General features: G+C 64.7%; 5 protein-coding genes across 5 annotated transcripts; 4 read left to right on the forward strand and 1 right to left on the reverse strand.

Moving 5' to 3' along the window:
• Positions 1-1,068: 1,068 nt before the first annotated feature.
• Positions 1,069-5,033, forward strand: PSD2 (phosphatidylserine decarboxylase; the record flags this gene model as incomplete). The annotated part of the gene is made up of 8 exons (XM_069357283.1): positions 1,069-1,592; positions 1,629-1,797; positions 1,838-1,933; positions 1,973-2,158; positions 2,201-2,801; positions 2,837-3,150; positions 3,205-4,738; positions 4,786-5,033. 8 exons carry the CDS (start codon positions 1,069-1,071, stop codon positions 5,031-5,033), a joined length of 3,672 nt encoding a protein of 1,223 aa, XP_069205220.1.
• Positions 5,034-6,222: 1,189 nt separating this feature from the next.
• Positions 6,223-7,803, forward strand: Q8F55_008904 (uncharacterized protein; the record flags this gene model as incomplete). Its single annotated transcript, XM_069357284.1, has 3 exons — positions 6,223-6,313; positions 6,368-6,548; positions 6,600-7,803. 3 exons carry the CDS (start codon positions 6,223-6,225, stop codon positions 7,801-7,803), a joined length of 1,476 nt encoding a protein of 491 aa, XP_069205221.1.
• Positions 7,804-8,521: 718 nt separating this feature from the next.
• On the forward strand, positions 8,522-10,505 carry Q8F55_008905 (uncharacterized protein; the record flags this gene model as incomplete). Its single annotated transcript, XM_069357285.1, has 5 exons — positions 8,522-8,720; positions 9,497-9,645; positions 9,689-10,116; positions 10,188-10,334; positions 10,370-10,505. 5 exons carry the CDS (start codon positions 8,522-8,524, stop codon positions 10,503-10,505), a joined length of 1,059 nt encoding a protein of 352 aa, XP_069205222.1.
• Positions 10,506-10,791: 286 nt separating this feature from the next.
• On the forward strand, positions 10,792-11,514 carry Q8F55_008906 (uncharacterized protein; the record flags this gene model as incomplete). Its single annotated transcript, XM_069357286.1, has 3 exons — positions 10,792-10,884; positions 10,933-11,058; positions 11,146-11,514. 3 exons carry the CDS (start codon positions 10,792-10,794, stop codon positions 11,512-11,514), a joined length of 588 nt encoding a protein of 195 aa, XP_069205223.1.
• Positions 11,515-11,837: 323 nt separating this feature from the next.
• HHT1_3 (histone H3.1) lies at positions 11,838-12,913 on the reverse strand (the record flags this gene model as incomplete). Its single annotated transcript, XM_069357287.1, has 5 exons — positions 11,838-12,078; positions 12,123-12,237; positions 12,383-12,428; positions 12,804-12,814; positions 12,910-12,913. The coding sequence occupies 5 exons, from the start codon at positions 12,911-12,913 to the stop codon at positions 11,838-11,840; spliced, it is 417 nt and encodes a 138-aa protein (XP_069205224.1).
• Positions 12,914-14,076: the final 1,163 nt, after the last annotated feature.

Below are 14,076 nucleotides of genomic sequence, written 5' to 3' on the forward strand. Positions count from 1 at the left end.
GGGAGAGAGGCAGCGGAACCGAGGAGCAAGGCGAGGCGGTGCCACGCCGCCTTGGCCTGTCGCTCGCGCCGAGCCGGCACCGACGGCTCGCGAGCGGACCCACGGCGAGGGCGAGGCGTGCCGTCCGCATATCCCTACCACTCGCTCACTATGGCAGACTCGGCACCAAGAGCGAGCGCCAATACTCGACCGGGCTGCCTGACACGAGTGGCTGACGAGCTCCAGGCGTACACCGCCGGCCCGAGACGCCATGCCACGCTGCGCACCGCTCGCACGCGGCACGCCCGTACCAGCATACCAGCACCGCGCAGCGTCGACGGTCCCATCGAGAGCGACACGCGCCTCGGCGTCTTGCCCCGCGCGCCAAGAACGAGAAGCCCATAATCGGACCTGGGGCTCGAGCACGTGGGCGCCGCAGGGCGAGCGGCGACAAGCCAGAGAGCCGCCGCGCGCCACGGCGTCAGAGCTGTGCTGTGCAGCGCTGCTGAGATCTGCGTGCCGTGCAGCATCGCCGCGAGCGCTCCCGCCAACGCCGAGGCAAGCATGATGCATGGCGGGCAGCGGGCCAGACCCGACGAGTGCAGAGTGCACCCTGGCTGGCTCTGGCTCAGGTGCCCCTCGCTCGTTGCGGCCGCGGCGGCGCCGCATCGCCATGTCAGGACGGGACGTCAGGTCGGCAGCGGCGGTGTAAGGGACTGGCGGGCTTCGGCTGCACCGGCGACCGGCTGGGTGCACTCGACAAGTCTACAGGTCTACTACGCCTGAAGTGCGTGCAGCGCGTGCAAGCGCGTGCAGCACTGGCGCGACGGCGGGGACAGCGGCTGATCGGTTGGGGGGTGCCGGCAGCAACGGCGAGTGAAGGGTGATAGCCGTCATTGACCACCGTAGCGTTGTTGCATGTTGCACCCTTTAAGCCCGCCCGCCCTCGTGTCACTCATTGTCACTTCTCGTCGTGTCTCGTCCACCACCACTCGCACTCGCACTCTTCCATCTCGCACAACAACCCAATGCACCTCTCCCTCCCACCTCTAACTCGTCTCTAATCTCTACCCAAAACCTCAGACAGCCATGGCCTCCTCATCGCGCGTCGACCTCCCAGACGAGGAGCATGCGTCGGCCATGCCGTCGTCGTCGTCATCTGTCACTGCTGTTGCTGCTGCTGCTGGCCCAGCAACTTCCGACCCCTCTGCCCCCTCCACGCCGTCGTCGCATGGACACATTCCCACAACACGGCTCAAGCGCTTGGCGTCCAAACCACTCAAGCCGCTCAAGCTCGCCGCGTCGGCCATCCACAGCGTGTCATACAGCCGGTCCTCGACACCCACGCCCCAGGCGTCCTTTGACGACGAAGAGCCCGCGCGTCCCTCGGGCTCCACCCTCCTCGGCGTGCCAGACGCAAAGCCCCCCGGCCCCCGCCCGGGCAAACACCGCTCCATCTCTAGCCAGCACATCACCGACCCCGTCCTCCTCGCCCAGGCGACTCGCGGTCCCCGCAAGCCGCTCGAGGGCGAGGACCCCGCGGCGTGGCTGCGCGTCCGCGTCAACAGCGCCGAAGGCCTCGTGGTCAAGGACAGAAACGGCTCCAGCGACCCGTACGTCTTGGTCGTGTGGCCGTGCTGACTTCTCAGTTTCGTGTCCATTCTTCTCGCCCCGTCGACAAGGTACACTACCCCAGTCGTCAAGCGCTCCCTCAACCCCATCTTCCCCGCGGCACAGAGCACATTCGACTTCCCGATCTACCTCAGTCTCGCGGGCGTGATCGGCGGCCGCGGCCTCGAAGGAGTCGTGTGGGATAAGGTGAGCAGAGATAAGAGTGTGTGCACAGCTGACACGACAGGACCTCATGCGGAAAGAGTACATGGGCGAGCTGTTTGTTGGCGTCGACCAGTGGTTCAGCAGCGGCACTCCACGCCTGTGGGGAGAGGACCTTCCTGTGAGACGAGCAACGCCAGGGCTGCTGCTGACGCCGTAGCTGCAAACCTACGAGCTCATCTCCACGAGGAGAAAACAAAAGGTCTCGGGGACTGTCTCGCTGCAGATTGGTTTTGTTGAGCCGCCCTCGACCGACCCGGCCGAGGCGCTCACCAAGGTCACCAAGGTGTACAATAGGATCCTCGAGAACGGCCGCGGACAGTTTGGCGTCTTAGGTGTTCCAGCTGTGCGTACAGATTGTCCAAACGTTCCTCGCTAACAGCCCTAGCACGAGGGCATTGGCACTGTTATGATCAAGCGCGGAGACAGTCAGGGCGATGAGCTGCCGAGGTTGAGCTCGGGTCGCGTGGGCCTAACGAGCTCGGCCCTTGCAGCGCCGTCAATGGAGAGGACTCACAGCCAGCAGCCCGGTGTCGGCTTCCACGACTTCACCGACGACGGCCTGACAAGCTCCGAGGACGAGATGGACGCCGCCGACGCAGACGACGAGGGCTATCTGCGCGACACGCCGTTGTCCTACGACGATTTATCGGGTCTGGATGTCGCTGGCGCCGAGCTTCTCCCACCTCGCTCTTCCAGCCTCGGCGTCAAGGCCCACGACCAGGAGCCCCTCTCTCCGCAGCCAACATACGAACCCCTCTCACCCATGCCAGACGCCAGCCGCAGGTCAAGTGCGCCCGGCTCGACCCCACCAACTCCTGGTGTCCCCTCCACACCTGGCACCCAGGCTACAAAGAAGAAGAGGAGAATTTTCGGCCGCGGCAAGTCAAGGAAGGAGTTCAACTTCACCCAGGACAGCGGCCGTGGTGTTCTGGGCATTGTCGTCATGGAGATCCACAGTGCCAATGACCTGCCCAAGCTCAAGAATAGTGAGTGCCTTTGTATGTCAGCTGCTGACGGGAAGCTCTTCGCACTGGCTGGGACATGGACCCGTTTGTCGTCATCTCGTTCGGCAAGAAGGTGTTCCGCACCCGTGTCATCCGCCACTCGCTCAACCCGACCTGGGACGAGAAGCTCCTCTTCCACGTCCACGACCACGAGCAGACGTTCACTGTTCAAATGGCTGTACTCGACTGGGACAAGATCTCGGGCAACGACTTTGTTGGCACCAGTACCCTCCCTCTGAGCGATCTCGCCGCCGACGCGCCCAAGCCTGACCCAGTGACTGGCCTCTATCCCGAGAATGTCGACGGCAAGCACGACTTCAAGCACTTTACCGTGAGTGATGGTGATGGGTGGTGCATTAAGGATTGCCGCTCACCCACCACGCAGCTCCCCATCCTCACCTCCAAGTCCATGTCTTGGGAGGCCCGACACTCGCCTACTCTGACGGTCCGAGCCAAGTTTGAGCCATATGACGCTCTCCGTCAGCGCTTCTGGCGCCAATACATCAAGCAGTACGACACGGACAGCACGGGTGCCATCTCCCACTTTGAGCTCTCGGCCATGCTCGACTCGCTTGGATCTACCCTCACGCATCAGACCATCGAGTCGTTCTTCACTCGCTTCGGCAAGACACCGGACAAGGACGAGCTTACGTTTGACGAGGTGATCCAGTGCATGGAACGTGAGATCCACAAGACGAGCGACCAGAAGCGTGAAGCCAGCAAGGACGACTCGAACGCTGTTGATCCAGACGAGCTCAACGAGCAGCTCTTGCGCAGCTGGCCAAGAGGAGGCGAGGACAGCACGCTGGTTGGAAGCACCCCGTCGACCCTCTCGGATAACCAGGACTCGTATGTGCCCTCTGTCAAGGTCGACAACAGTGGGACGTCGTCGCAGGATCAGTCCTTGCGGCCCTCGCATACTGCCTCGCCGCCTGCCTTATCGGACACCGAGGACGGGGGTGATGGCAGCGGCGCCGAGCTGGAACGTGTCATCAACATCAAGGCATGTCCCCTCTGCCATCGCTCTCGTCTGGGCAAGCGGAGCGAACGCGACATCATCACCCACCTCGCCATCTGTGCCTCCTCGGATTGGGGCCGCGTCGACCGCATCATGACTGGCAACTACGTTACATCGAGTCAGGCTCAGCGCAAGCTTGTCACAAAGCTTATCAACAAGGTCGCCATTGGCACGTACTCTCTTGGCGCCAACTCGGCCAATATTCTGGTGCAGGACCGACTCACGGGCCAGTTTCAGGAGGAAAAGATGGCCGTGTACGTCCGTCTGGGCATCCGTGTCCTGTACAAGGGTGCCCGTGGCAAGATGGCCGGCGCTCGGGCCAAGCGGCTACTCAAGAGCATGTCGATCAAGCAGGGTATCAAGTATGACTCGCCGTCGTCTGTGGCCGACATCAAGCCGTTTATCGCCTTCCACAGATTGAACGTCGAGGAGATTCTTGACCCGCTCGACTCGTTCAAGACGTTCAACGAGTTCTTCTACCGCCGACTCAAGCCGGGTGCACGTCCAGTCGAGGACCCGGGTAACGAGCGCCGACTGGTCTCGGCTGCCGACTGCCGCCTCATGGTCTTCGATACCGTGTCGGATGCCAAGCAGATCTGGATCAAGGGCCGCGACTTTACGGTCAGCAGGTTGATCGGACCCACATACCAGCCGATCGTCAGCAATTACAACGGCGGCGCGCTGGCAATCTTCCGACTAGCTCCACAGGACTACCACCGGTTCCACTCGCCAGTCCGCGGCCGGATCGGCAAGATGACCGACATTGACGGCGAATACTACACTGTCAACCCTCAGGCCATTCGCACGGCGCTGGATGTGTACGGCGAGAACGTGCGCAAGGTTGTGCCGATTATCAGTGAGGAGTTTGGCACGGTCATGACCATCTGGGTCGGTGCGATGAGTGAGTAGTGACGGGCACGTGAGCAGGGACCGTGCTGACTATGGCAGTGGTGGGCAGTATCGGCACGTCTGTCGAGGAAGGCCAGATGGTCGAGCGCGGCGACGAGCTGGGCTGGTTTGCCTTTGGTGGCTCGACCCTTGTCGTCGTGTTTGAGCGCGGGCGTGTCATCTGGGACGAGGATCTGCAGGCGAATGGCAAGGCCGCGATCGAGACGCTCGTTCGTGTTGGCATGGGCCTTGGACGAACGGCGCCTTCGCCGGTGCCCAGTCGCGAGAACAGCACTGCGACGTTGTGAAGAGGTGGGAGATAGACGCCGTCGATCACGGCGACAGCCTGTATAGTAGACATATATACACTTCTGCGTATCATGCAGACATATGTTGCATATCAAGCGGCGTGCCTGCATGCGGGTGGCGGGGTGCGGGGTAGCGGCGGTGCTGGCGAGGATACGCTCGGTGCCAGCGAGCCGCGCTTGTTCTGAGCCCACGCGCCCCGCGCCCCATGTCGCCATGTTGATCATCGCGCTTCCCCGCAACAGATAGGGCCGTGTCGACATCAATGTCTGACGAGCGTGTCTGACGACCACACCAGGTGGCAGCACATGCTGGGAGCCGACCGGGATATGGAGTGGGAACCGGACAATGGGGCTGCATCCAGGCGATGCTGTTCGCGACGAGTCGTCCAGGCAGCGACAGCGACGGCCGTCCGCGCCGCGGCTGGCTAGCTCTACCATTACCTCCGACTAGAGGCCGAAGCGCCGGGGCCTGAGCGAATGGCGACGCGGCGTGGCTCGCGCTCGGACTTGGGATTGTGCAGATATCCGTTCGGGAGCGCCCGCGCGGGTGGGAAGGTGGGGCCATGGGACGGGGATGACCTGGTGATAAGCCGTACGGCGGCGGGCCAATAGGAACCGGGCTGATGCTTATCTATCGCCACGGGGGCCAGTATCTCACGTCTAGTCTCTTTGCCCTGAGCGCCGCCACTTTGCCCAGACTGGAACGGCGACCCGGCCCTCTTCCTCTGCCAGCCCGCATGCACGCCGCTGCGCCGCGCGCCGCTCTCCACACCCACCCCAGGCCGGGTCGACCCCGTGGCGTTGGCATGCCGCGTCACGGCCAAGCCCGGCGCCGATAAGTGCAGCCAAGTCGCGCGCGCGATAACACGGCGCTGCGGTAGGGCCAATCACGTCGTCTGGGAGACGGATGCGGGGGTGGGTGGGCGGGCGAGCGTCAACGCACTCGGCGAGCAGGTGGCAGGCAAGCAGCAGCACGAGGAGCAGCGGCAGAGGGAGAGCCCGAGCCAACCAGGCGCGGTTGGCCCATCGTCGCGCGCCGACCGAAAGTGGCCGAGCAGCAGCGCCCTCATTGCCGCGCGGTGGCTAGATTGATTCGTGGCGACGCGCCCCTGCCCTCCCCCCGCCAGCCTGTTTAAAGGCGAGTCGATTGCACAACTCGTCTCCCATCCTTCCACTCACTCTTCACACCATGGTCAACGTCACATACGACGCCTCCAACGACCTAGTCGCGTACGCCGACGGCGAGCCCGTCGTCTACAACCTCGGCGACATTGCCTGGGGTGAGTTGTTGTCGCCGTTACTCGCGTGAGCCCGAGCACCAGCTCACCCCACAGTGCTCGCATCCATGGCCCTCGTCTGGCTCATGATCCCCGGCGTCGGCCTCTTCTACTCGGGCCTGCTGCGCCGCAAGAACGCTCTTTCCATGATCTTCCTCTCCATGGCCGGCATCGCCGTCGCCTCGTTTCAGTGGTTCTTCTGGGGCTACTCGCTCGCCTTCTCGCCCACGGCCAATGTGTGAGTGGCTTGATTGGAATGATCAGATCAGCCGCGCTAACTCGCCTCCAGCTTCATCGGTGACCTCAAGCACTTTGCCCTCATGAACGTCCTCGACCAGCCCTCGATCGGATCGTCGCGCATCCCCGCCCTCGTCTTTGCCATCTACCAGTGCATGTTCGCCGTCATCACCGTCGTCCTCGCCATCGGTGGCTTTGCCGAACGCTCCCGCATCGGCCCCGTCATGGTCTTCATGTTCATCTGGCTCACCATTGTCTACTGCCCCATCGCGTGCTGGACCTGGAACCCCAACGGCTGGACCGCGAAGATGGGCGGCCTCGACTTTGCCGGCGGCACTCCTGTGCACATCTCGTCGGGCACCGCCGCCTTCGCCATCTCGCTCTACCTCGGCAAGCGCCGCGGCTACGGCACCGAGAGACTCGCGTACAAGCCCCACAACACTGCCTTTGTCGTGCTCGGCACAGTCTTCCTCTGGTTCGGCTGGTTCGGCTTCAACGGCGGCTCGGCCCTCTCGGCCAACCTCCGCGCTGTCCAGGCCTGCATCGTCACCAACCTTGCCGCTTCCGTCGGCGGCATCACCTGGATGCTCTGGGACTACCGCCTCGAGCGCAAGTGGTCGGCCGTTGGCTTCTGCTCCGGCGCCATTTCCGGCCTCGTTGGCATCACGCCTGCCTCCGGTTTCGTCGGCGCCCCTGCCGCTGTCGCCATCGGTTTCCTCACCGCCACCGGCTGTAACTTTGCCACCAAGATCAAGTTCCTCGTCCGCGTCGACGAGACGCTTGATGTGTTTGCCTCCCACGCTGTCGGTGGCTTCATCGGCTGCGTCTGCACTGGTCTCTTCACCCAGGCGTCGGTCGCCGGCTTTGACGGCACGACGGCGATCCCCGGCGGTTGGTTCGACCACAACTGGGTCCAGCTCGGCAAGCAGATCGCCGACGGCCTCTCTGGCTTTGGCTGGTCGTTTGTCGTCACGACCATCATCTGCTGGGCGATGCACTTCATCCCCTTCCTCCGCCTCCGCTGCGACGAGGAGTCTGAGATTGTCGGCATCGACGACTCGATGCTCGGCGAGTGGGCCTACGACTATGTCGGCGCCGACCCCGAGCTCAAGCCCCTCCACCGCGCCGAGTACGTTGCCGGCGACGAGACTGCCCGCGGCCGCTCGCCGGTCCCCAAGGAGCAGGTCGAGACTACCGTCGAGCCGACTGTTAGCGCAGAAGGGTCGCAGTCTTCAACCGAGGAGAAGACGGCTTGAGCGCGCGAGCGGCGTTGTAGATCACATTAGTAGTGTTTAATAACCTGTCGTTTACGCGAGGGTGTTGTCTCCCGGCTAGGCGGGTATGCATAGACTGGCTGAACAGTGAGCGAGGCATCGCGCAGCGATGCCGAGGGCGAGTTGGAGGGGCACAGGCATGCGCTGGTGCAACCGTACGAGCGTCCAACCGTATAAGCGTCCTTGCTCACGCACTGAAGTGCTTATGCGACGTCGAGGCCCACAGACACCCGTCACCCTGTCCACTCCACAGACTGCGAGCACGCCACACGACTCGAGGCCCATGCATCGGGCGGGGACGCCGTGGTGCCCTCAGGGCGTGCCGTCAGCCCCAAAGACCCAAGCCATGGCCCCGGGCGCTCCGAGCGCTCCGCACAGTGGCCTTGTCGACAGTCTCTGCATGTACTTGCCCCAGCACACCTTGCATGCAGCCAGCCTCTCTTCGATGTTGAGCTGAGGGGCAAGCATAAAGTGCCACTTCAAGGGACGAGCCACCGGCCCACGGGTTAGCCTGCGCCAGGGCGGAGTCGAGTCGGTCAGGTCAGGTGACGGCCCCGCGGCCTTGGAGCCAAGCCAACGCCGCGCCGCCGCCAGCCCACCGGCCGCTCGCCCGCCCACCCACCCGCCAGTCGGGGCCTCGGCGCTGGCTGCACAACTAGGAGCCAACTTTTCACGCTCGCAGCAACAAACACACACCACCATGACCACGACAGGCCCAATACGACGCGAGGCGGGCGACGAGCTGACGCTGGTGCCGACGCACGGCTCGGGCGTGAGCGCTACGCCGTCGACATCCAACTTTACCAGCTTCCGGGACCGCATGAGCCGGGCTCTGAGCCCCGGACGGGCGCCCGACGAGTCGACACGCACCCGGTCGCCGTCTGCTGGCGGATTCTGGCGTGAGTAGCGTCGCTATCGGGCGTGTTCATTGGTGCGAGGCGTGCGAGGTGTGGGGCCAAAGGAAGAGGTCGCGCGAGATAAGACGAGGTCGTCGTCGTCGTCTGTTTGGCCCGGGCTCTCTGGCGGGCAGCCGCGTCGCGCTAGCCCGCGTCGTGCGCGTCCTGCAAAGCCGACAAGGTCCGGGGACCGACAGGGGACGGGGCGATTGGCGTTCGCGGGGAGGATGTGCGCGCCGCTTGCTTATCTGCATGCGTTGGCTGGCGGGCTGGCGGGCGGGCATGCTCGGCGCGGCGCCGTTTGGGGGTCGCAGTCGACGCTGGCTGGGATGGTGCGCTTTTGGCCCAATGGGTGTGGGGTGGCCAATCAGAAAGCGGCAGGAGATAGTGCAACTCGATGGCGACCGATTTGGATCTACAGGCTGGGTGGGTGTGAGGTGGGCGGCGCGGGGCGACTCTGCCCTACGTACGCGGCTGCAGCTGCCATGCACGCCGGCGTGCATGCAGAGCCGCAAGACGAGAGCAAGACAAGAGCCCTCGCTCGCGGCGAGTATGACGCTCGGCGGCCACGCGCACCACCCACCACCCACTGCCCCGCGCCTAGTCTACCCCCGCTCGTTGCTTGTCGGTCCAAACGCTCGTTCCCATTCGCCCTTTATTCCACCTCTCACCACACTATCCATCGTCTCTCCTGCCCACCAAGTCCTCATACTTGTCACTTTCGCCACCCCACACGCCGCCTCACCTTCCACCCACCAACACCAACTCACACCACACAGGCAGCATGAGTCAGGAGCGCGGTCGCGACCCGATCGTCTCGACGGGCCGTGGTGGTGCCGGCAACCTCGTGCGCGAGTCGAGCGTCGGCCCCGACATTGGCGCCGCCGACGAGCGCGGCCGCGAGTTCTCGCCCCGCCCCGTTGAGCGTGTAAGTTCGGCGTGTCCACCTCATAACCAAGCTGACGATACAGGCTATCCACGCAGGCCGTGGTGGCGCCGGCAACATTCGCTCGCCGTCCCGCGACCCCAAGCGCGACGCCATCAGCGAGGCCCAGGAGGACGCCCTCCAGGAGAAGCTTATCGCCGAGAGACGCGGCCGCGAGATGGACAAGCCCTTCTCGTCTGGCCGCGGCGGCGCCGGCAACATTTCCGACTCGCGTTCGCGCTCGCGCTCGGCCGTCCGCGGCGGCGCCGCCGGCGCCAGCGACCCAGGAGCCCGGGGCGAGTCGCGCTCGCGCTCGCGGATGCGCGAGTCGGTCGGCCCGGTGCACTCTGGCCGCGGCGGCTACGGCAACATTGTCGAGGAGGGCCACGAGGCGGACCCGAGCAAGCGCGTGCAGGAGGCGCTGTACGAGAAGGCCGTCAAGGCAAAGTATGACCGGGAGGACGGGGATCACCAGTGAGTGGGCTGGGCTGGGCCGAGTGGGCCGAGCGTGGGCGGGGCAGGACAAGCACTGACGCTGGCATCAGGCGCCCCATTGGCCGCGGTGGAGCCGGCAGCGTCGGGCAGACGTTTGAGCCCGTCGACCTCTCGACGCTGACGATTGAGGAGCGCGAGGCGCACCAGAAGATTGCCGCGGCCGACGGGCAAGCGCGCGTCCGCTCTGGTGGCCGAGGGTGAGTGGGACGCAGTGGGCACAGCTGACCCCCAGTGGCGCGGGCAATATGCACACGGTGTCGAATGACGACCGCGGGCGCGGCAGTGGCAACGGCGGCGGTGGCGTGTTTGGCAGCATGCTGCGCTCGCTCAGCCGCGCGACTGGCCGCGACCAGCAGGCTGCGCGCTAGGCGCGGCCGTGTATTCCCCTTGACTGTTCCGTTCCGTTTGCGATGTAGATATTCTAGTTGTGCTGGTTGTTCGGCATGTGTCATATGCATGAACGTAATGACGCGGGCGTGAGCGGCGAGCGCGAAGCGCGAGCCGGGGGGGGGGGAGGGGTAGGGGGGAAGTGTAGGTTGGTGGTTGTGTAGTTCGAGTAGTGGCAAGTAGTGGAGGCAAGGCGCCCGACCCTGAAGCAGCAACAAGACAAACTCGCCTCTACGCACCACTCATCCCATCCGCCTCCCCAACACAATGGCGACGACGGAAGACTGGGCCGACCCGCTCATCATCGACGCCGAGCTCAACGCGGATGTGCTGCTCACGGCGCTGGGCAACGTGGAGCGGGTGGGTGGGCAGCCCACGCAGCCTGGGAACGACTGACGCCGGCCGCAGGAAATCCCAGCGCTCCTCCTCAACGTAAAGCCCGTGATCGCGCACCTCGTGAGCGCGGGCACGGAGGACGAGGCAGCCGGGCTGGTGGCGCGCGCGGCCGTGGAGGAGTACATGCGCAACTTGGATGTGAGTGCCGAACGAGCCGCGCAGCGGCGAGTGAGGCCAACGCAGCCGCGGGCTCGCTCACGCTCGCCCGCTCGCTCACGCCCCCAGAACATGCAAGCCATCCTCCGCCAAGCAGTCTTCTACCTGCGCGCGACGCGTGCCGCGCCCAGCGTGCTCCGGCCGCCTGGGCCCGACGCCATCCCCCGCCCGCTGGCCGCGACGCTCAAGGCGCCCGAGGGGCCGACGAGCGTCGGGTCCGGCGAGACCACGCTCGGGCTGTACGCTGCGCGCACTGAGGTGGCGGCGCTGCGCGATATGCTGGCTGCGGCTAGGGCGCTGCGGGCTGCTGGGGGGGCTGGGACGGCTGGGGCTGGGGCTGGGGGCGGGGACGGGGCGGGGGTGGGGGACGCCGGCGAGGTTGGCGACGGCGCCGACGACGACGATGACGACGACGACCTCGTCGACGTCGAGCCATGACCCCCCCGCCTCTGTAGACACCACATGTACCTGTACTACTATGCACCACTACGACTACGACCACGGCCACGGCCACCACCGCCCACCGCCCTCAGCCACCACAACATGCCCCACCATACCCCCCCGCCCGGCTCGCGCTGCGCGCTCGCCGCCCTCTAGTAACATAGATTACATCGAATTCACGGCCGCTATTGAACAGACAACAGCCATAACCGCTCGAAAAAGGGTATTGCTAATAAGGAGAGCGAAAAACGAAGGGGTGAACAGGCGCAGCGGCGCTTGGCCGCGCGCAGTAGTGTCGCTAAAGAACACCCGCGACCACCTTACGAGCGCTCGCCGCGGAGACGGCGCGCGAGCTGGAGGTCCTTGGGCTGGATCGTGACACGCTTGGCGTGGATGGCAGCCAGGTTGGTGTCCTCGAAGAGCGAGACGAGGTAGGCCTCGGCAGCCTCCTGGAGCGCACCAATGGCCGACGACTGGAAGCGGAGGTCGGTCTTGAAGTCCTGGGCAATCTCACGGACGAGACGCTGGAAGGGGAGCTTGCGGATGAGGAGCTCGGTGGACCTGTAGAGTTAGCGCATGTGTCTTTGCGGTGGAGCTGGACTCACTTCTGGTAGCGACGAATCTCACGCAGAGCGACGGTACCGGGGCGGTAACGGTGGGGCTTCTTGACACCGCCGGTGGCGGCCGAGGGGGCAGACTTGCGGGCGGCCTTGGCAGCGACTGTGTGGGTGGAGGTGGAGGTGAGGTGACGCGGCGTGGGGAACGTCGTGGAACAATGCAGCGGGATGGGGAGCGGCGACGAGCGGAGAAGGGAGTCGAGTCAGCTCTGAAGGCTGGCTCGGCGACAAACAAGCAAAAAACTCACGCTGCTTGCGGGGGGCCTTGCCACCGGTGGACTTGCGGGCGGTTTGCTGTGCGCATGTTAGTTGCTGTGGTTGGATGGCGAGAAGGCGGTGCGGGGTGCGCAAACACAGCGGCGGTCACCACCTGCTGCGGTGGGGCGGAGCTGCCTGGAGGGAACGTGCATGAACCCCGCTGGGGCTCGGGTGGCGAGACCCCCAAGCACCGGCATGCATGCTTGCGCGCCATGCATGCGCCGCCGCCGCCGCTCCCCAGCACACATGCATGCATCCGTGGATGGATGGATGGCGGTGTGTGGGGTGGTTGCATAGTGCGGTGTTGTGCTTGGCGGCGACGGAGTGGTGGGGTGGGGGTGGTTTGTGCATGTTGCTACACCTCTTCGTCTTCCCCCGACTCGTCTTGTGGATTCATCATCTCCAACTCACCTTGGTACGGGCTGTGGGAGTCCATGTCAGCGCCGCATTCGTTTTCGCTAGCCGCGCGGGGTCCGCCGCCGGCGACGGCGCCGACGACGACGGCGTTTTCACTCACCCATTGTTGGTTGTTGTCGGAGTGGTTTGTGTCGAGGTCGGTGTTTGTGGTGAAGAGTTAGTGTGAGAAAGAGAGATGTGGTGGGTGCCGTCTGCGTTGATGTTGGGGACGGTGGGGACGGGGGGGGAGTCGAGTGATTCTTTTCGTGCTGCCACGGTATATTGGTTGGGCGGGCGGTCGGGCGGGCGGCGGGCGGGGTGGTCGACGGGGACGGGTCGTGGTAACGGGGCCGGCGGCTGGCTGGCTGGTGCGCACGCAGACGACGTTCAAGCCAAGGTGGGGGGGTGCAGGGGAGGGGGGGTGAGAGGGGGTGCCGGAGGGGGGCGCACATCTTCGCCCGCGCCATCGCCACTGCGCCGAGCCGAGCCTGCCCGCTTGTGGTGGGTGGGTGGGTGGCAGCGTCGTGGCCCCGTGGCTCGCGGTGGCACCTTGTCCCGAGCAAGTCTGGGCACGCAGCCGCACTGCACCGCACTGTACAGTGATGGCTGGGCAGGCGGCTGGGAGCCAGCCTGGACGGCGTTAGCGGGATTATTTTTCAAACGAGGCGTCTATTTCCGCCAAGTCGCGCAGACTTGACCCACCGGGCTATGGTCACACGTCACCTCATCAGTCAACGACATGGCCGGGTCGACTCGTGTTTGCGAGCCTCTGTCATGCCGCAGCGCATCAAGCATGCATGCTGCTTTAGGTGCTGGTTCGCATGGTGACTCGCTTGGCTAGTGCATCGTGGAAAGAACTGCGCCGATCCATGCCCCCAGTCGCTCCCATTGTTCGCCGCTTCAGCTCGCTCAACCCCACGCCGAGGCCGACGAGTGCTCGAGAAGCGCCACGCTTGTTGACAATGCCTCTTCCCACCGTTCCACACACCCATCAACACCCATCACCCAGCCTCTTGCGCCCTGGCACTCTAATCATACATCATTGTACACAACCACAACTTCAAGGTGCTATGCATACAAAACACCACACACAATCGTCGCCCAGCAATAAACAATGGCGAGGAATGGTGGAACATGCCGATCGCGAATCGGGGTCTGGCGGCCACGTGGGTGCCGTTTGATTCCCGGTTCCTGACTCGCCCCGGCGTTCATGGCTCAATGCGGTAACAAGCCGCCTGGGGCCTCGAACGTCAATGTCACCGATAGTGCGACGCGCGACTTTACCACG

This window comes from Vanrija albida (genome assembly GCF_041260175.1).
Source record: "Vanrija albida strain AlHP1 chromosome Unknown contig_7, whole genome shotgun sequence".
NCBI classification, from domain to species: Eukaryota; Fungi; Basidiomycota; class Tremellomycetes; order Trichosporonales; family Trichosporonaceae; genus Vanrija; species Vanrija albida.